The sequence below is a fragment of the Danio aesculapii genome, chromosome 10 (assembly GCF_903798145.1).
Source record: "Danio aesculapii chromosome 10, fDanAes4.1, whole genome shotgun sequence".
NCBI lineage: Eukaryota > Metazoa > Chordata > Actinopteri > Cypriniformes > Danionidae > Danio > Danio aesculapii.
In genome coordinates this window covers 38,901,373-38,922,772 of record NC_079444.1, presented here as the reverse complement: position 1 = coordinate 38,922,772, position 21,400 = coordinate 38,901,373, and the positions used below count along the sequence as shown (strand labels likewise).

The window sequence follows — 21,400 nt, the reverse complement described above, 5'->3', positions numbered from 1 at the left end:
TTAAAATTAAAAAGAAGGCCATAAATAGATAAAAAGAGTCGACTAATGTAGACTACAGGGCCTAAAAAGAGGACGGTGGGCCAATTCACAGAAAATGTGCATGCTGAGGTCTTTGTGCTGTCTCTACAAATCACCCAAATGGCACGTAATGGGTACAAAATCAGTCCGAGAAAAACAAATTAAAATCACACCGAGAATCATAACCTTGATTCACATTACTAACCCGTCCAGAAGAGCACAGACACACGCTTTCAAATGCAGAGAGTGCGTAATGGATCATTTCCCGGCTTTCAGAGTGAGAGGTGAATCCCGGAGAGGTCACTGAGGGGGTAAAGGTCGCTGGCGAGTTGGGGACACGTGAGGAGACGGCAGCTTCTCTGTGGACGCGGAGGTGCTGAGGGAGCTCTGCAGGTTCACTGTCTTGTGGAACAGTTTGTTACTGATGAGGACGACCAGGGAAAAGAGCCGGAGCTGGAAGTGGCTGCAGTGATGGAAAACAAAACACAATGATGTGGAGGATTGCGATCAATGAATTTTCTGAAAACTAAATCTGTAAAAAAAGTACAATCAAAAAGCACATTACTTACTAGAGCTTGACTGGGGTCTTTGCTTCATTAGCGCTGATGATGAAGAGTGGGAAGAGAATGGAGAACAAACAACCACTGAAGGAAAGACCAAGATGTAGAGATGGAAAAAGAGTTGTAAAATAAGGTTGCTTTTACACCTAAACATTTCAAAGATCATGACGTTTCACAAATCTCAATTAATGCCAAAGTTCAATTATCCCAATATTGACCGAAGATGCAAAAAAGATATTTTAGCAAGTAAAATAACCCGAAAATACTTGCTGTGTTACTTTATTGTATGTACATGTGAGTAAATGAATGCATTAAACAAATAAAATTGCTAAATATTGCAGAAGTTACACTAAAGTCTCATTAGTAAATGTTAGTTAAAGGTGCAGTATGTAAGTTTGACACCCAGTGGTTGATCTAGGTATTGCACTCCTGGTTCAAAACACATTTTCACTCGCCCCCTCCTCTAACAAGTCCACGCAAGTGCAGGTTGCCAGATTGATGACACCAACTGGAGCATGCCTGACTATGAGTCTAAAGGCTGATTTAAGAGCAGCGGCACCCGATAGAAGGAAAATTCTCCTTATTAAAAGCAGTTTTTGTTTAACCAACACCTCGAATTGATATATTAGAAACGGCTTCTATTTCTTAGATGAACAACAGAAAACTGACAATGATCACCTCAGGTACACCTCATGTGCTTTATTCAGTGTTAAATGACAATAATGTGAGCTTAAACGCCATTTTACATGATTTATTACCATACTACTGAAAGCAGCAGCAGATAGTTCACCTCAGATCTTGAGAATAAAATAAACTGTTTGAAATTTAATTCAGCACGTCAGGGTTTCTGCAAGTTTCATCAAGACTAATTGAAGACTTTTAAGACCCTTTTAAGACCATTAAGAATGAAATTTTAGACGTACACCGGGTTAAAGACTAAGGATTTTTTTCTAATGGCCTGGTATTGTGTAATTGTCATGTGTAATCGTTTTTAGCTGTTTTTCCCTGATTAGGGACTTTAATTTGGGGAATTTACAGTAAAATGTCTAACAGCTGTTATGAATTGTTTCACTTTGCAATAAAAAACTTACATCTAAAAAAATAAGGTTTTATTGAGATGTATTGTTGGTCATTGGATGGATGTCTGCTTGATTGAGAAGCTTTCCTTGAACAAAGCACAATTAAGACCCGTTTAAAATGATTTAAGACCAACAACACAACATTTTTGTGAATTTAGGCCTTTTTAAGGCTTAAAGGTTTGTTTTTGAAATGTTGGTAGTTCATTCCACTATAACGACCCCTGATGAATAAAGGGACAAAGCCGAAAAGAAAATGAATGAATGAATGAATAATTCTATAATTAAGTACAGTATATTAATAAGTACAGCTTACCCTCACTTTCAAACAGTTTTAATAAAAATTAGATTAAAAATCTACATAATATTGACTAAATATGGTCAGGTGACAATAATGTAATATTCTGTCATACATGAAATGTTTACAACACAAAGTTTATTGCAATATTTTAAAAATAGCATGCAAAACATCATAAACTATTCAAACCATACATGATAATGTGCAGGGACGGCCCTAAGCAATTCCAGGTATGGGGCCCTATCATTGAAAGGCAAAACACTCTCTTTCCTTATAGATAGATATATATGTATTTTGTAAATAAACTGCATGTTAATAAAATATATAGTGGAACTTTCTTAATGTAAAATTAAATACAATAAACTCACAAATAAAAAAATAAGCTCACAAATTATGTGCAGTTCATTAGCCATACTTGTGATTTGTGATTAGATTTTAATATTTGCATGTGTAGTACAGAAGGAACGTTCCACTATTTATAGGAGCCCCCTGGTTTAGAAAAGAAGTAATAATGTTAAAATCTTAATGGTTATAGACAGATTTTACAACATCTGATAGAAAATTTATAAAATAGCTTTAGGATTATTAATATAGGCTTCTTGGCATTGATCGGGGCCTCCTATTTCCTGGGGACCCAAGCGGCTTCTTACCTTGCTTATTGGTTAAGTCCGCCCCTGATAATGTGCAGTATGCAGTAGTACACTCTCGGAAATAAAGGTACAGGAACCGTCACTGGGGTGGTACCTTTTCAAAAGATACACATTTGCACTAAAAGGGTCCATAATGATGCCTCAAAAGCTTTTATTTGATGATAATAATTGCGAAACCAACATCACTACTTGCTATACACTTTTATACACATATACACTATTTAACAACACACTTTACATGCCAATTTGCACATAACAGCTGCACATATAACATTGTATATAGTAATAAACACGTACATACACTTGTCCATCTGTATATTTGCACTCACTACTTCTATTTTTTTTTTAAAATATATTTATTATCTGTTTTTTGTCCTGTCTCTGTAATGCTGTTGCACTGTAGAAGCTCTGTCACGGAAACAAATTCCTAGTATGTGTGAACATACCTGGCAATAAAGCTCTTTCTGACTCTCATTCTATTTGTACCTAAACATTTTAAGAGGTACACTTTTGTACTTTTTAGGTACTAATATGTACCCCTGATGTATTAATAGGGACACTTTAGGTACAAATGTGTAGCTTTATAAAGGTACCACCCCAGTGACAGCTCTCCTACCTTTATTTCTGAGAGTGTAGTAGCCTACAATAGTATTGCAATGATGTATTTTTTGTAATACGTTATTTAAAATGTATTTATGAAGGGAGTTTTGTTGTTCGAGTTTCACAAAACCTTTTTTTTTTTTTAGTCCTTTGTCATCAAATGTATCAATTTCTAATTAATTATTATTGAAAACTCACAAATAAAACAGCTTTAGTTGCTTATAAAGGAGTTTATCCAGCTGAGATGTGTTTTAATGTACTTTTAATTCATCCTCAGTCATTTCAGAAAACATTTCAGAGAAGTGTGCTGTTACCATAGTTACAGTAGATCGTTTAGAATCACAATTTAGAACGCGTTCCGAGCTGTATGTGAATGCGTGCAGCACTGTGAAACCTCAGTGGGTTTGCAGTAGTGGCTTGAAGTGGTTGTAGCAGTGTTTGTGTTTGGTACTGACATCGACTAAACAGCTTTCCTAGTGAAGATTCTCCAGCTATTCACGGCTTTTCAAACTAGCGAAGCTATTAGTGGTTTGTGGATGTCCGAGCTACATACCCCGAAGTCTTTTGGCAATCCACGGTGCAAGACCGAGATTGCCACCACTATGATTGCGGACCAGAAATATCCCAGTAACATACTGTCAACACCGTGTGTCCAACTGGAGGACGGCAAATTGAGGATGGAGGAACCAGTGGTGGAGAAGCCGAGGAAAAAGAGGTTCTTCAAACTGCCCTCTTTCCTTAGAGCTGACCTGAAAAATGTGCAGTTCAGTCAAACACCTGACAGCTCCAATGGTGAGTGGTTTTTAGGCCTACATTGTAAAGGGGTTTCCCTGATTTGAGATTATTTAAACCACATTCTGTCCAGTTTGAGGATTAATTCACCCAAAAATTACAATTCTCTAATTAATTACTCACCCTCATGTAGTTCCAACCCCCTGAGACCTTCCTTAATCTTCTGGACACTAATGAATACATCTTAGATTAAATTCGAGAAATTCCTCATTCACCATATAGACAGTCACGAGAGGTTCAAAGTCCAGAGAAAGAACCAAAAACTGTCCAAAATGTTTCATGTGTCTTCAGTCGTTCTCAACCTAATTTGTTTGTTTAAATTCAACCCAAATAAATTGTTTACAAACACTTAAAAGATGTAGTAAATCCAAGGAATCATCTTTGAATAAGTTTTCTCAGTGTATTTCCTCTCAAATGACTGTGGGAAAGTGCGTCTGCTACAATCGTTTCTCTTTTAACAGATGAGGGGAAAGAGAAGAGGAAGAAAAAGAGCCGGCTGGCATCGTTCTTCAGAGCGTGCAGAAAACACATGAAGATCTCTTGCCTCACATCCAACAAAGAGAAAATGGAGGAGGAAGAGGAGGAAGAGCAGAAAGAGCTCACTAACTCACCAGACAAAGGCACTGATGGTAAATAAACATATCAGTCTATAATGGTATTAATCAATTGTATTCTTCACACAGACATCTTGAAAATGACTGTAAAATGTGTATCCACTTCATTTCTCTTCTAACAGATGACTCTCTGTGCTGCTCCAAGCATGAGAAATGTCTGGATGTGAATTCTGTCATCATTCATGAAATACGCTCTGTGGAGGACGAGATGCTCATCAGTAAAGGAGAAATCATACTGACACACACTGATTTATCCTGCTGCGGTCATGAGGAGGAGAAGGAGGACAGGATTATGGAGGAGGAGGTGAAAGACAAGAAAAAGAGAAAGAGAAGGAAGAAAGAGGAGAAGATGGAGGAGCCAGTGATGGAGAAGAAGGAGGAGGAAAAGATTAAAGAGGAGGACGGAGGGAAAGAGAGACAGATAAAAGAGGAGAAAATAAATGAGACTATGATGGAGGAGGTGGTGGACAAGATTAAGGAGGAGAAGAAGAAGGAAGGAAGGAAAAAGAGAAGGAGAAGGATGAAAGAGGAGAAAAAGGAGCGAAGGTGCAGGAGGAAAGAGGAGAAGGAGATGAGCAGGATGAAGGAGGAGAAGGAAAGTGAGGAGAATGAAGAGGAGGACATTGAGATGGTGGATTTGAAAGTGGAGATAAAGGAGGAGGAGGTGAAGAAGAGAAACAGACAGAGAAAAATCAGCAGCAGTATGAGCCGGAGAATGATGAGAAGGAGGAATAAGAGGAGGAGGATGAGAGGATGATGGAGGAGGTGGAGAAAAACAATAAAAGATGCATTCAAATTCTCTTGTCCCTGTCTGTTTTGTTGATCTGTTTTCAATATCGGTTTAAAATGAACTCTTGTGTGAAAAAGTGTTAAAAGTGTTTTGCCCATTACTGAAGTGTTTTTTTTTTATTTTAATTTTCAGGTAATAAAACAAATGTAAACATTAGTCAAAGATAACAGAATAGAACACATCCATCAAATCATGCAGTCTTTATATGCAGATTTTTATTATTTAGGGAAAGCAAAATCCAAAACTACATAGCCTTAGGTTCTGCAGCAGGACAACCATCCAAAGCATGAAGACTTTGGAGTGGCCTAGTTAAAGTCCTGAGCTGAATCCAATTGAGATACATTACATTAAAAAGGCAGTTCATGCTCAAAAACCCTCTGATGTGGCTGAATTACAACAATTCTGCAAAGAAGAGTGGGCAAAAATTCCTAAACAGCTCTGTAACAGACTCATTGCAGTTATCGAAAACACTTGATTGCAGTTGCCAACCAGTTATTAGGTTTAGGGGCAAATCATTTTTCACACAGGGCTATGTAGTTCTGCATTTCTGTTTTCCCTTAATAATAAAAACCTTCACTTTAAAACAGCATGATGTGTTTACTTGTGTTATCTTTGACTAATACTTATATTAGTTTAATGAAATTAAACTGACAAACATGCAAAAGACTTTGGAGTGGCCTAGTCAAACTCCTGATCTAAATCCAATTGAGATACTTTACTTTAAAAAGGCAGTTCATGCTTGAAAACCCTCCAATATGGCTGAATTAATTAATTCTGCAAAGAAGAGTGGGCCAAAATTCCTCCACAGCGCTGTAACAGACTCATTGCGGTTATTGAAAACACTTGATTGCAGTTGCCAACCAGTTATTAGGTTTAGGGGCAAATCATTTTTCACACAGGGCTATGAAAAACATGCAAAAAGACTTTGGAGTGGCCTAGTTTAAGCCCTAATATGAATGCAATCGAGATACATTACCTTAAAAAGGCAGTTCATGCTTGAAAAACCCTCTGATGTGGCTGAAGTACAACAATGCTGCAAAGAGTGGGCCAAAACTCCTCCACAGCACTGTAACAGACTCATTGCGTTATCAAAGACACTTGATTGCAGTTGCCGACCAGTTATAAGGTTTAGGGGCAAATCATTTTTCACACAGGGCTATGTAGTTCTGCATTTCTGTTTTCCCTTAATAATAAAAACTTTCATTTTAAAACAGCATGATGTGTTTACTTGTGTTATCTTTGACTAATATTTAAATTAGTTTGATGACATTAAACTGTGACAAACATGCAAAAAGACTTTGGAATGGCCTAGTCAAAGTCCTGAACTGAATCCAATTGAGATACATTACCTTTAAAAGGTCGTTAATGCTCGAAAAATCCTCCACAGCACTGTAACAAACTCATTGCATTATCGAGAACACTTGTTTGACTATCAATTAGATTAATTTGATGACATTAAACTGTGACAAAAACGCACCAAAAAAATCAATAAATAAAAAAATAAAATAAAAAATCGGTAAGGGGCGAACACTTTTTCACACCACTGTATTTATGCATACAAGTAAAACGCTAACATAAAATAAACGCTCCATACTGTATACAGAGCAAGTTTATTGAAATAATGTAATACTTTACAAAATGTCACTCACAAATATCCGTCTGTAGGTGTAACACTATGGACTGCCGTCGATAATTACAACCCATTTGTTTTTAAAAACACACACCACCCACCCACAATAGATACAATGACATCGAAACGAGCCATTAGTATGTGCTTCACTTTCAAATGTTCGAAAACAGGAACACACACCACAGTGGACATCCACTCCGCATGCCAGCGTTCATCAGAAACCGGATCCGTGGTCATTTAAAAGGACAGATTCACACGTGTCGCACAGTTTGGCAGTGTCACCTGACAGCAGCAGAGGAATAAAGCTTGTGCATACTGTTGGAAAATCATCCCCGAAACCATCGCAGATGACACTGGATCATGTTGACATGGTATTCCCGAAATAAAAACGCACTATAAAAAGAAACCCAAATAAAAAGCAGCTCCCTTTTGAGTTGAACGTTAAAATGAATTTTTCTGTAAAGTTCTCTCATCATTTACTCCGTCTAATCTGATTTCTCCAGAGGAACACAAATGGAGAGATTTAAAAGAACATTCGTACTGCTCTTTTTTTAATACAACAAAAGTATACAGTGATTTGAGAGGTGTGAACATTCTTCAAAGTCTCTCTTTTTGAGTTCGATAGATAAATGATGAATTTGGAGGTTAGCTTTTGGCTGAATCATTCTTCGAGGAAGATGCACGCTGATAATTCGGTAACACTTTACAATATGGGACACTAGTTAATGTAATTAATAATGTGAACAATACATTTATTACAGTATTTATCCATCTTTGTTAACATACAGTTGTTTATTTTTAGCTCACGTTAAAGGGATCGTTCACCAAAAAAAAAATCCAGTCATCATTTGCTTTGATGATTTTCTCTCCTGTTGAACACAAAAGAATATAATTTGAAGAAAGTTGGAAACCTGTAAGCAACTGACTTCCATAGCATTTGTTTTTCCAATGGAAGTCAATGGTTACAGGTTTCTAACATTCTTCAAAATATCTTACTTTGTGTCCAACAGAAAAAAGAAACAGATAAATGTTTGAAACCACTTGAGGATGAGTAAATATTGAGTAAATTTACATTTTTTGAGTGAATTATCAATGGTTACAGGCTTCTATCATGCTTAAAAATACCTTATTTTGTGTTCAACGGAAGATAGAACGTTATAAAGATTTGAAACCACCCGAGGATGAGTAAATATTGAGTAAATTTTCATTTTTTGAATGCACTATTATTCTTCTAACTATCTTATTTAGTGAGAAACACAAAGGTTTGAAACCACCCGAGGATGAGTAAATATTGAGTAAATTTAAAATCTTTTAGTGCTCTATCAATGGTTATAGTTTTCTTACATGCTTCAAAATATCTCATTTTTTGTTCAACAGAAAAAAGACTACCTCATGAGGGTATTTAAACCACTCGAGAATGAGTAAATATTGAGTAAGTTTTTTATTTTTTTTAGTGAACCATCAATGGTTACAGGTTTCTATCATTCTTCAAAGTATCTTATTTGGTGTTCAACAGAAAAAAACTAACTCATGAAGGTTTTTAAATCACTTGAGGATGAGTAAATATTAAGTAAGTTTTCATTTTTTGAGTGAATTATGAAAGGTTACAGGTTTCTAACATTCTTCTAAATATCGTATTTTGTGTTCAATGGAAGAAAAAACCTCATAAACGTTTTTAAACCACTTGAGAATGAACAAATATTGAGTAAATGAAATTGAGTGAACTATCCCTTTTACCAACTAATCCCGTTAGTAAACCATGAACTATAACTAATAAATGCTGTTCAAACTTTATTCAGTCATGTTAGTATATACATTAACTAACATTAGCCAAGTGTCCCATATTGTAAAGTGTTACCGATAACTCATATCTTTCATATCAAGAAACATCTACTGCTCAAAGAGGCCTTTAAAATTGATCGTTTCTGACTCTAGATCAGTTGTCAGTGCAGGAAAGTAAACCATCAGGTACTTTTTTCTTCATTGAGTTTAGTGTTAATCGATAAATACACTCTCTCGCATGTCTGAGCCTCAAAAAAGTACATTAAAATTAAAAAGAAGGCCATAAATAGATAAAAAGAGTCGACTAATGTAGACTACAGGGCCTAAAAAGAGGACGGTGGGCCAATTCACAGAAAATGTGCACGCTGAGGTCTTTGTGCTGTCTCTACAAATCACCCAAATGGCACGTAATGGGTACAAAATCAGTCCGAGAAAAACAAATTAAAATCACACCGAGAATCATAACCTTGATTCACATTACTAACCCGTCCAGAAGAGCACAGACACACGCTTTCAAATGCAGAGAGTGCGTAATGGATCATTTCCCGGCTTTCAGAGTGAGAGGTGAATCCTGGAGAGGTCACTGAGGGGGTAAAGGTCGCTGGCGAGTTGGGGACACGTGAGGAGACGGCAGCTTCTCTGTGGACGCGGAGGTGCTGAGGGAGCTCTGCAGGTTCACTGTCTTGTGGAACAGTTTGTTACTGATGAGGACGACCAGGGAAAAGAGCCGGAGCTGGAAGTGGCTGCAGTGATGGAAAACAAAACACAATGATGTGGAGGATTGCGATCAATGAATTTTCTGAAAACTAAATCTGTAAAAAAAGTACAATCAAAAAGCACATTACTTACTAGAGCTTGACTGGGGTCTTTGCTTCATTAGCGCTGATGATGAAGAGTGGGAAGAGAATGGAGAACAAACAACCACTGAAGGAAAGAGCAAGATGTAGAGATGGAAAAAGAGTTATGGCTTTTATATTTATATATATATATATATGGTTGAATTCCCTGTAAAATAAGGTTGCTATTACACCTTAACATTTCAAAGATCATGACGTTTCACAATTCTCAATTAATGCCAAAGTTATTAAAGTATATATCACAATATTGACCGAAGATGCAAAAAAGGTATTTTACAAGTAAAATAACCCGAAAATACTTGCTGTGTTACTTTATTGTATGTACATGTGAGTAAATGAATGCATTAAACAAATAAAATTGCTAAATATTGCAGAAGTTACACTAAAGTCTCATTAGTAAATGTTAGTTAAAGGTGCAGTATGTAAGTTTGACACCCAGTGGTTGATCTAGGTAATGCACTCCTGGTTCAAAACACATTTTCACTCGGCCCCTCCTCTGACGAGTCCACAAGTGCAGGTTGCCAGATTGATGACACCAACTGGAGCATGCCTGACTATGAGTCTAAAGGCTGATTTAAGAGCAACGGCACCCGATAGAAGGAAAATTCTCCTTATTAAAAGCAGTTTTTGTTTAACCAACACCTCGAATTGATATATTAGAAACGGCTTCTATTTCTTAGATGAACAACAGAAAACTGACAATGATCACCTCAGGTACACCTCATGTGCTTTATTCAGTGTTAAATGACAATAATGTGAGCTTGAACGCCATTTTACATGACTTATTACCATACTACTGAAAGCAGCAGCAGATAGTTCACCTCAGATCTTGAGAATAAAATAAACTGTTTGAAATTGAATTCAGCATGTCAGGGTTTCTGCAAGTTTAATCAAGACTAATTTAAGACTTTTAAGACCCTTTTAAGACCATTAAGAATGAAATTTTAGACGCACACCGGGTTAAAGACTAAGGATTTTTTCTCTAATGGCCCGGTATTGTGTAATTGTCATGTGTAATCGTTTTTAGCTGTTTTTCCCTGATGAGGGACTTTAATTTGGGGAATTTACAGTAAAATGTCTAACAGCTGTTATGAATTGTATCACTTTGCAATAAAAAAACTTAAATCTAAAATCATAAGGTTTTATTGAGATGTATTATTGGTCACTGGATGGATTTCTGCTTGATTGAGAAGCTTTCCTTGGACAAAGCAAAATTAAGACCCGTTTAAAATGATCTAAGACCAACAACACAACACTTTTGTGAATTTAGGCCTTTTTAAGGCTTAAAAGTTTGTTTTTGAAATGTAAGACATTTAAGACTTATTAAGCGGACACCCTGGCATGTACATTTAATTATGTTAAAGTTTAATGTCATCATTGGAGTGAAGTAAGTACACTATTTTGTGCATCTGAATGGCTGAATTTTAATTTATGTCATGTTTAGTCTGGTGTAAACAGCCAAACTGCTTGTCACTGCGTATCTTGTCACGTAGCGTGTTGTTAGGACACTTTATTAGAACATTTAATAACAGGATTATGATTTTGGTTTTAATTGCGTTATTAGGCATTAGATTAGTCGCAGAATCTTCAACTTTGAAGGCCAGATAAATGTGAAAATGTGAATGTTTGAAAATAAATCACAGATGATTAAGTCTTCAAGCATCTGTAATGAACAATCGATGATATACAATAATCTGAATATTCTTAAAAAGCTCCCAAAAAATAATAATAAATAATTCATCACTGTATTTTGAAGTGCAGATGATATCAATATTGTTCATGTTCATAATGACAACATATTGAATTACTAAATATCGACATATGTCTAATCAGAGCATAATATGATCAGAAGAGTCTGAAATTGTACCTTATGATGTATGAAGAGGGCAGAGCAGTCAGCAGAGCCATGGGCAAACCGAAGCCAAAATAATACGGCCAGTTCCTCTCAATGTTTGACAGCCTTTGGTGCATTTCAATTCCTTAAGTCAAGAGATCAAATGTCACATTTAAACAATCTGATCTTATATCTCCCTGACTGATCACACACTTACCATGATTAAACCAGCGATATTCGAAGCAGTAAAGCGAGTAGAGCAGAGACATGTGCAGGAGACTGACCAGCTGACCAATAGCATCGATGGGAAAGAGACTCACAATCCATCCCTAAACAGGAAACGGCGTGCATTAAAAGCATGTTTGAAAAAGAGAGACACACAATAGAGAAGTAAAGGTTTGTACCTGGATGAGAAAGAGGGCCTGGAGCAGAAGATTGAAGAGCATGTCCGCGATGATCTTACTGACGCTGGGAAAAGGCTGAGCTTTACGTCCAGACACTTCAAACGCCAGATCAGCAATGTCCTGCCCAACAAAACGGCACCAAACCAACATTTACGTATTTAAAAAAAAAGAAAAAAAAGGGAAACATTTTATATCAGGAGGCCTTAACTGATATGTAAATGAATCAATAGTTACAATGTACTAATGCTGTAAAATCTTAATTTCCATACATTTCATAGAGAGTGTGTGTGTGTGTGTATATATATATATATATATACCCTACTGAAAAAAACAGCTTAAACCAGCCTAGGCTGGTTGGCTGGTTTTAGCTGGTTGACCAGCCTGGTTTTAGAGGGGTTTTGGCCACTTTCAGGCTGGTATCCAGCCATTTCCAGCCTGGTCTTAACTGGTCAGGCTGGAAAATGACCAGCTAAAACCAGCTTGACCAACTTGCCAGGCTGGAAGCCCAGCCAAAACCAGCTATGTCCAGCTTAAACCAGGCTGGTCAAGCTGGTTTTAGCTGGACATTTTCTATATATATATTTTCTATATATCTATATATATCTATCTATATTTATCTATCTATATATCTATATATATATATATATATATATATATATATATATATATATATATATATATCTATCTATATATAGATATATATATAGATATATATATAGATATATATAGATATATATATATATATATATATATATATAGATATATATATATATATATATATATATATATATATATATATATATATATATATATATATATATATATATATATATATATGAAGAGTTCAAATGCAAAACCCTCTAAATCCATTAGACCTCTTTTCTTGTAAATGAGCATTTTCTATCAGGCTCCTCTGATTAGGTTCAGATGTTTTATTTTATATGTACTGATAAGGTTATTAGCTTTAGACAACTCTTTGGTTTTTAACAAGGTAGATTTTCTTTTGCATCAAAACCAGCTAAATCCACTTGTGCTTTTTTTGCAAAAACCTCTAAATCCTCCAATTGGAACTAGACCGTGTAATTAGTTGAAAAATCACTAAACATGCCATTCGAAATTATTTTACCAAACATAAAACACATGCTCAAACCACCTAAAACACATAAATCTGCCAAGTTAGTGGCGGTTCATTCTACTGTGATAACCAGGGAAAAAGCAGAAGGAATATGAATGAATGAAATCTGTCAAGTAAGTGCATTAATCAATAACATTAAAACTGACATTAATTAAATCTTAACGATCTGTTGTCATTTCTGATATTTGGGATTTAGATTTATTGTAAGTAGAATAATGTAAACATGAAATAATGTAAACTAGTGTTTGGCCCTCCAAGTGTCTGTGAATCTACAATTAATCAATTAGGTTCGTTCAGGCCTAAGGTCCACAGTCACGCAAAAAATCTTGGAGTTGTTTTTGACACTGAGTTAAAGTTTGACAAGCAAATAAATTTAATCGTCAAAAGTGGTTTCTATCAATGAAGAAACATTGCCAAATTGAAGCCTTTCTGTCTTCTAAAGAGTTGGAAACCATCAATGTTTTTATTATGTCCAGATTAGACTACTGTAACTCTTTGTAATCAGGAATTTCGCAGGCTTCAATTGCATGCCTGCAGCTGGTTCAAAATGCAGCTGCTAGGCTTTTAACTGGGACAAAAAACATTTCTAGCATCTCACCAGTTTTATCATCTCTTCACTGGCTCCCAGTCCAATTTAGGATTCAATACAAGTTATTGCTACTAGTTTTTAAAAGTTTGAATGGTCTGGCACCTATTTACATTGGTGAGCTTCTTCACTGGCATACTTCACTGAGGCCAATCAGGTCGGAAAACAAGTTTCAGCTAGTTGTCCCCAAAACACAGTTGAAATCAAGAGGTGACAGGGTTTTTTCCATCTGTGGAATGGTCTGCCTTTACATATTAGGTCGTGTTCTTCCCTTGGTGCTTTTAAGGCTCATCTAAAAAAATCATCTTCTGTCTCTTGCATTTTGATTGCAAATAATTAATTTAAATCTGTTTTTATATATTTTGCTTATTTTTATATACAACTATAGATTTTGTATGCTGGTCTTTTTGTAAAGCACTTTGGTCAACATCTGTTGTTTTTAAATGTGCTCTATAATAAAGCAAACAAACAACAAACAAACATAGTAAACTAAGCTTGGTAGATTCAAATAATGTAGTGTAAAACATTGTGAAACATCAATATCTGTGCATTGTATAAGAAGCTTATTAGATGTATTGGTATTATGAAGTAATATAAATAATGTATAGTTTTATACATTATATTTATCTCTAAAAATAGCTTAAATTAGCTAACAAAACACAAGATAAGCCTACTAGGCAAAAGGAGATGTCTCTCAGACAATTTTAGAAGCTGTCATTCATTCACTCACTCTCACCATACTTAAGGTCTTGGTCTCTTGTTTATCCTCATAGCATCCATGTGGGATAAAAGAACGTCATCTTAACTTCGTCTTTCGTGAAACGCAGTTGCTGTTTAATGCATAGTAAATCGGACTCATTCAAAGTAGCGACGCTACGCAAACAAACGTTATGAATGCATGCTACACTTCCGACTGTACAGTGCGTTTTCTTTTCCTTATAATGCAGAGTTTTGAGGTAAGGCACGTTTTCATGTGTCATTCAGTGACAGTCGGACAGGCTCATCCAGGTTATCAAACTCCATCTTTTAAAATCGAAATCGGTCTCTTCATAAAAGCCGGCTGATCAGCACGCTGCTACATTGAACACATATGATTCGATTTGCATCTTCTGATTGGTTCTCAGGATATAGCGGCTTTTGCTGTGGCGTTTAGCGGCTTTTGCCAACAAACTGTTATTTAGCACATCATAAAGCACATCTATTTGTTGAACATGTACTACGTGCCTAAAGCATTCACTCGATGTCATTATCTCATTTTTGGCGGAAGTGGCGTTTATTGGCAAGATCACATGATTTTAGTAAAAGGAGACTGTTATGTCATTACCAAGAGTGATTCCTGCTAAATAGTCTCACCTGAAACCAAATGGCGTTGACTATCTTGCTAAGCACAAATAGCGGCAAAACCCAGAGAGCACTGAATACAGACGTTAGAATGAACTCCAGCCATGACCACACATTCCCATGCAGCGAAGGGTCACCTAAAAAAAAGAAAGAGAAGAAATATTAAAAATACATACAGTTGAAGTCAGAATTATTAGCCCTCCTGAATTATTAACCCCTCACTGTATATTTTTCCACGCAATTTCTGTTTAATGAAGAGAAGATTTTTTTCAACACATTTCTAATCATAATAGTTTTAATAACTCATCTCTAATAACTGATTTATTTTATCTTCACCATGATGACAGTAAATAATATTTGACTACATATTTTTCAAGACACTTCTAATGCTATTAACCGTAAAATGATTATCAGTCTGGTTATATCAATCAATAACTGTCTGGTTTAGCTCAGCTACTAAATATGACCTCCAAAGACTACGTCGAATAGTTCGGACTGCTGAGCGAATCCCTGGTACAACCCTTCCTACTCCCCAAGAACTGTACTTATCTAGAGCGAGCAGGAGGGCTGCCAAAATCACTCTGGACCCCTCACACCCAGCACACTGCCTCTCTGAATTTTTACCTTCTGGTCGACGCTACAGAGCACTGCGCACCAGAACAGCCCGACACAGAAACAGTTTCTTCCCTCAGGCAATCCATCTCATGAACACTTAATGATAATAATTGTGGAACAAATATCACTACTTGTAATACACATATACACTTATTTAACAACACACTTTACATGCCAATTTACACATAACAGCTGCACATATAACATTGTATATAGTAATATAGCTGTACAAACACTTGTCAATTTGTATATTTGCATTCACCTCTTCAATTTTTTTTAAATATATTTATTATCTGTTTTTTGTCCTGTCTCTGTTATCCAGTTGCACTGTACAAGCTCTGTCACGAAAACAAATTCCTCATTTGTGTGAACATACCTGGCAATAAAGCTCTTTCTGACTCTGATGATTTAAAAAATATTAAAAACTGCTTTTATTCTAGCCGAAATAAAACAAATAAGACTTTCTCTAGAAGAAAAAATATTATAGGAAATACTGTGAAAAATTCCTTGCTCTGTTAAACATCATTTGGGAAATATATATATAAAAAAAAACTAAAAATTCACAGGAGGGCGAATCATTTTGACCACAATTATGCACAGTCTTTAATGTGACACTTACCTATAATTCTAGCAGTGAGAGACTGCAGTAGTGGGATAAACACTCGATAAAACAGGAACAGGCTTAGCTGTGAGATCAAACAAACAGGATTTTAATACAATGGTAAACACAAACAGACCAACGTTTTGCTGACCAATGGAGACAGAGAAACATACCCAAAATACACCTCCATTCCAGGCACAGCACTGGAAAATTCGACTTACTAGTTTGGGTTCACTGTTAAGAAAAAAAATGGATTGAAGTAATGATCAAGGTTGTAATGTCATTAGTATTAAAGGGGACCAGTTATGCGCCTTTTTACAAGATGTAAAATAAGTCTATGATGTCTCTAGAGTATGTATAGTTTCAGCTTAAAATACAATACAAATAATGTTTTAAAACTCTTTGAAATGGCCCCTTTAGGGTTTGATCCTACTTGTGTCATTTTGGTGGTTGTCGCTTTAAATTCAAATGAGATTGTGCTCTTTTCAAAAGAGGGCGGAGCTACAAATGCCTGTGTGTCAGTATAGTGGCAGATTCAAAAACAAGACTAACATTCTATACTAATGAGGGAGAGATGGTCACTAATGGGCGGGGCTTTCCCCCTCTGATGACACGTACAAAGGGAGAATGTCAATCAAAGTATTTCTGCAGACTGCACTTTAAAGCAGCAGTTGACTAAAGTGCAGCGTGTGCTTATAATGAACAGAACGATATATTATGTTGTTGTGGACGCTAATACAGTTATTGTTCCACCTGTCTTGTTTTCGTTCTTCGCTTTGAGCTCGTCTCATGGCCAGTGCTCCGCATGATCTGCGCCTCCTCTGCTCCTCTCGCTTCTGCTGAATACGAGCATCGAGTTTGGAGATGGTTCCAATGCCCAGGATCGAGTCCTTGATACCCTGGAAAAACAGGAAGACTGCTGTGTAAGACTGAATCCCATGTCTCTCAATGAAATTAAAATAAAGGATCATATCTTAACCATAAATCAATGAAAAGCTTAATTATTCAGCTTTCATTATAAGTTATTATAAATAAGTATTATAATACTATTATTATAAACCTCGTAATAATATAATATATGAATTCAATACTAGACACTTATGAATGGTCGTGTGATCCAAATATTTAATAGTGTCTTCTTTAATATTTAAAATAACTTTTAAGACTTAAATGAAATCTACTTTTGTGCATATAAACCGAGAATCAGAATGGGGAAGAAAGATGATTTAAGTGACTTTGAATGTGGCATGGTTGTTGATGCCAGACAGGCTGCTCTGAGTATTTCAGAAACTGCTGATCTAAAGGGATTTTCACGCACGACCATCTCTAGTGTTTACAGAGAATGGTGTAAAAAAGAGAAAATATCAAGTGAGCAGCAGTTCTGTGGGAGCAAATGGCTTGTTGATGTCAGAGGAGAATGGCTAGACTGGTTCCAGCTGATATAAAGGCAACAGTAACTCAAATAACCACTCGTTACAACCGAGGTCTGCAGAAGAGCAACACTGAACACACACCACGTCCAACCTTGAGGCAGATGGGCTACAGCAGCAAAAGACCACACTGGGTGACACTCCTGTCAGAGTTTACAATTGGCACAGGCTCACCAAAATTGCAATAAAGAAGATTGGGAAAACGTTGCCTGGTCTGATGAGTCTCGATTTCTGCTACAACATTGGGATTGTAGGGTCAGAATTTGCCATCAACAACATGAAAGCATCCATCCTACCTTGTATCAATGGGTCAGGCTGATGGTGGTGGTGTAATGGTGTGGGGGATATTTTCTTGGCACACTTTGAGGCCCATTAGTACGAATTGAGCATCGTGTCAACACCCCAGCCTATCTAAGTATTGTTGCTCACCATGTCCATCCCTTTATGACCACAGTTTACCCATCTTCGATGGCTACTTTCAGCAGGATAACACGCCATGTCATAAAGCGCGAATCATCTCAGACTGGATTCTTGAACATGACAATGAGTTCACTGTACTCAAATGGCCTCCACAGTCACCAGAGCTCAATCCAATAAAGCACCTTTGGGATGTGGTGGAACGGGAGATTCGCCTCATGGATGTGCAGCAGACAAATCTGCAGCAACTGTGTGATGCTATCATGTCAATATGGAGCAAAATCTCTGAGGAATATTTCCAGTACCTTGTTGAATCTATGCTACGAAGGATTAAGACAGTTCTGAAGGCAAAATGTGATCAACCAGGTACAAGTAATATATATATATATATATATATATATATATATATATATATATATATATATAGATATAGATAGGATGTCTTTCCAATTCAAAGTGCAGTTTGTCATGTCTTTGCTTGTCTGGCAGTGGAAGACTCATTAAAAGTTACAAATGCTGATGTGATGTAATTTCTGGAGACGTTCAAATGATAATTATGAATTTATTGGATGTAAAATTAGTTGCTGACCGTCGCAACATTGCGGAGAAACGCTCTGACACTGTCCGTCATCGCCACACCGGCTGCAGAGTCATCAACTGCAGGAGGAGAGGTCAGAGGTCAAGCAAGATCTCATGACAGGAGGAGGACACGCCTGCAAACTGAACACACACACAGAGATTAATTTAGATATTTTGTTATGATTATTATCATTATTGTTATTACACACAAGCAAACAACACACAAACAGACACATCTAGGTTATTAGAAATTAATCAATGTACATATACTATTAACTATTACTGTTTTATCCTAAAGTTGAAAGTCACTAGTACTTTTTCTGTAAGCACTTATTATTATTTATTTAAGATTTTTATTTTCACATTCTGATTCCAATGCCGCATTATTAGACTGCTAAAATGACTATACTTAAATGAAATATTCTTAAGAATAAAATATGACATGTTCTTTGGAAGAGTGTACTTGCATTGTGATGATATTGTATGGTCATTCTGGGATTATATAATGAGTGGCATAAAATGGCCATAAAATTTAAATATAAAGTTTAATCACAATATATTTTAGTGCAATATATTATACAGCAAAAAATAGATATTGCGACAGGCCTACATGTTTGAATTGTTTCTTTACTCTGCCATTCATTTCTCATTTGTTATACATTTCATGTAAATGACGTAAATCTATTCAATATTTTATACATAGTTAAAATATTTTGGCAAAGGTCCCTGAGAGCGCTCCGCTCAATATAAGACAAATTAAAATGTTAGCCTTTGGTTCTCTTCTGGCTAGAAGACTGATATTGTTAAGATGGAAAGACTCTTTTCCACCGACACATAATCACTGGATAAGAGAAGTGATTTCTCATCTTAAGTTGGAGAAAATAAGGCATACTCTCAAAGGGTCTGTTAAGACATTTATATAAGGCCTGGCAACCTTTTTTAACTCTTGTGATGGAAATGGAATACAACATGACAATATGAGAAAAAATGAACTAGTGTCATATTTTCATGTCATGTTTTCATCTTTTATTTTCTAATGGAACACAACATGACAACATGAGAAAAAATGAACTAGTGTCATGTTTTCATCTTTTATTTTCTAATGGAACACAACATGACAACATGAGAAAAAATGAACTAGTGTCATATTTTCATCTTTTATTTTCTGTGGACATTTAATTAAATATTGTTTCGAGATCTGGTATTCTATGAAAGGGGTGTTTTGTTTTTGTTTGCTCTGTATAACGTGAAAAACAAATTAAAAAAACCTTGAACAAAAAAAAAAAATACCTTGGCAATATTGTAAAAAAAGTAATGCCAAAAAAAGCTAATTGGACTGAACTAAACAGAGAGATACTGTAGATCTTCATCTACAGCTTCATATCATTTATAATTTTAGTGTTAAGTCATATGACCCAGTCACACGTTGATAAAAGCATTCAAGCAATAAATAGTGTATTATTATTATTAATAATAATAATTTAATAAAAGGATAACAGCAGACATTCATGTTGAAAACATCCCCTTAGAGAGCCCTATATGACCAAGATCAAGGGTCACACTTACATATAGTATGAACAAACATGTTTCTGATCAGAACTAAAGCCTAATTCAAGCAAAAACTCTTCATTTAAAACAAAAAAAACGCAAGATATTATAATCCGATTCATATTTAGTTTTAGTTTAAACAAAAGCGCTGTCACGAAGCAATTTGATGGAGCAGATTTTTAGTAAACAACAAAACCAACAGCATTAGCAAGCAGATCATTAGCTGATTAGCTAACTGCAACAAAAGCCAATAATAACATGCCATAATAACACACACATAACCATAGAAAACTTGTCTGCATGTCAATCCAGCATATCGTACCTCATGTGCCTATTTAGGCTGAAATCTCTCTTCACTTGAAGCCTTGAAGTTCCACTCAGTTTTCTCAAGCTTCAACAAAACAGCACCAGGCCAGTGCAGCTGCGCATGCGCGGCGTGGTTTGACACAGGATGGGATTTGTAGTTTTTCGGTCGAGCTGGCTGACTCAAACTACACCCCTTATACCCAAGCGACCCTTTCCCTTTTGTTTCCAAGTAACTTACTAGATAAATGTCGCCGGAAACTTGCGGACTGTTTATTTTAGGTTATATCTGAATGAATTCCTAGCGGTGAAATTAGAAAAATATGTCTGTTTTCACTATAAGACAAAATCATAAGAGGCGATATGTTATTCTGTTCCTAAGTCTCGCGTGTTTTATCATTTACCGTCACTTCAGGTAAGACAACATATGGATTATCTTCGAGTTTTTTTAAAAGGTCTTTAATATTCAATCTTTTTATTTTTATACAAATATTTGGCTTGTATTTGCATTGAATGACGATTTTATTCACTATCTGTTGTTGAATTATGCTCGTGTATGCTAAAGAAGGTGTATTAAAATGGAAAAATTGAGCTTTTAAGTAATATTTGATCTATCTATCTATCTATCTATCTATCTATCTATCTATCTATCTATCTATCTATCTATCTATCTATCTATCTATCTATCTATCTATCTATCTATCTGATTAAAATGTTAATAATTTCTAAGTTGCACGTATTTTAATGTTGACGCATTTTTATATATATATATATATATATATATATATATATATATATATATATATATATATATATATATATATATATATATATATATATATATATATAAATCACAACACTATTTACATTTGCACAACAATTAATGCATTTCTCAAAACAATTAGTACAAACTGCAAAACCTAGTTGATAACCTGCAAAA

The 21,400-nt window shown here is 35.6% G+C and overlaps 1 protein-coding gene across 1 annotated transcript; it reads right to left on the bottom strand.

Annotated features, from left to right (window-relative positions):
- Positions 1–6,973: 6,973 nt before the first annotated feature.
- On the bottom strand, positions 6,974–20,586 carry ei24 (EI24 autophagy associated transmembrane protein). Its single transcript, XM_056466498.1, has 11 exons — positions 20,480–20,586; positions 18,620–18,750; positions 16,937–17,082; positions 16,357–16,417; positions 16,202–16,268; positions 14,980–15,104; positions 11,906–12,025; positions 11,719–11,830; positions 11,535–11,646; positions 9,660–9,734; positions 6,974–9,553 (listed from the first exon to the last, which is right to left on the bottom strand). Exons 2-11 carry the CDS (start codon positions 18,659–18,661, stop codon positions 9,391–9,393), a joined length of 1,023 nt encoding a protein of 340 aa, XP_056322473.1. The 5' UTR covers positions 18,662–18,750; positions 20,480–20,586; the 3' UTR covers positions 6,974–9,390.
- Positions 20,587–21,400: the final 814 nt, after the last annotated feature.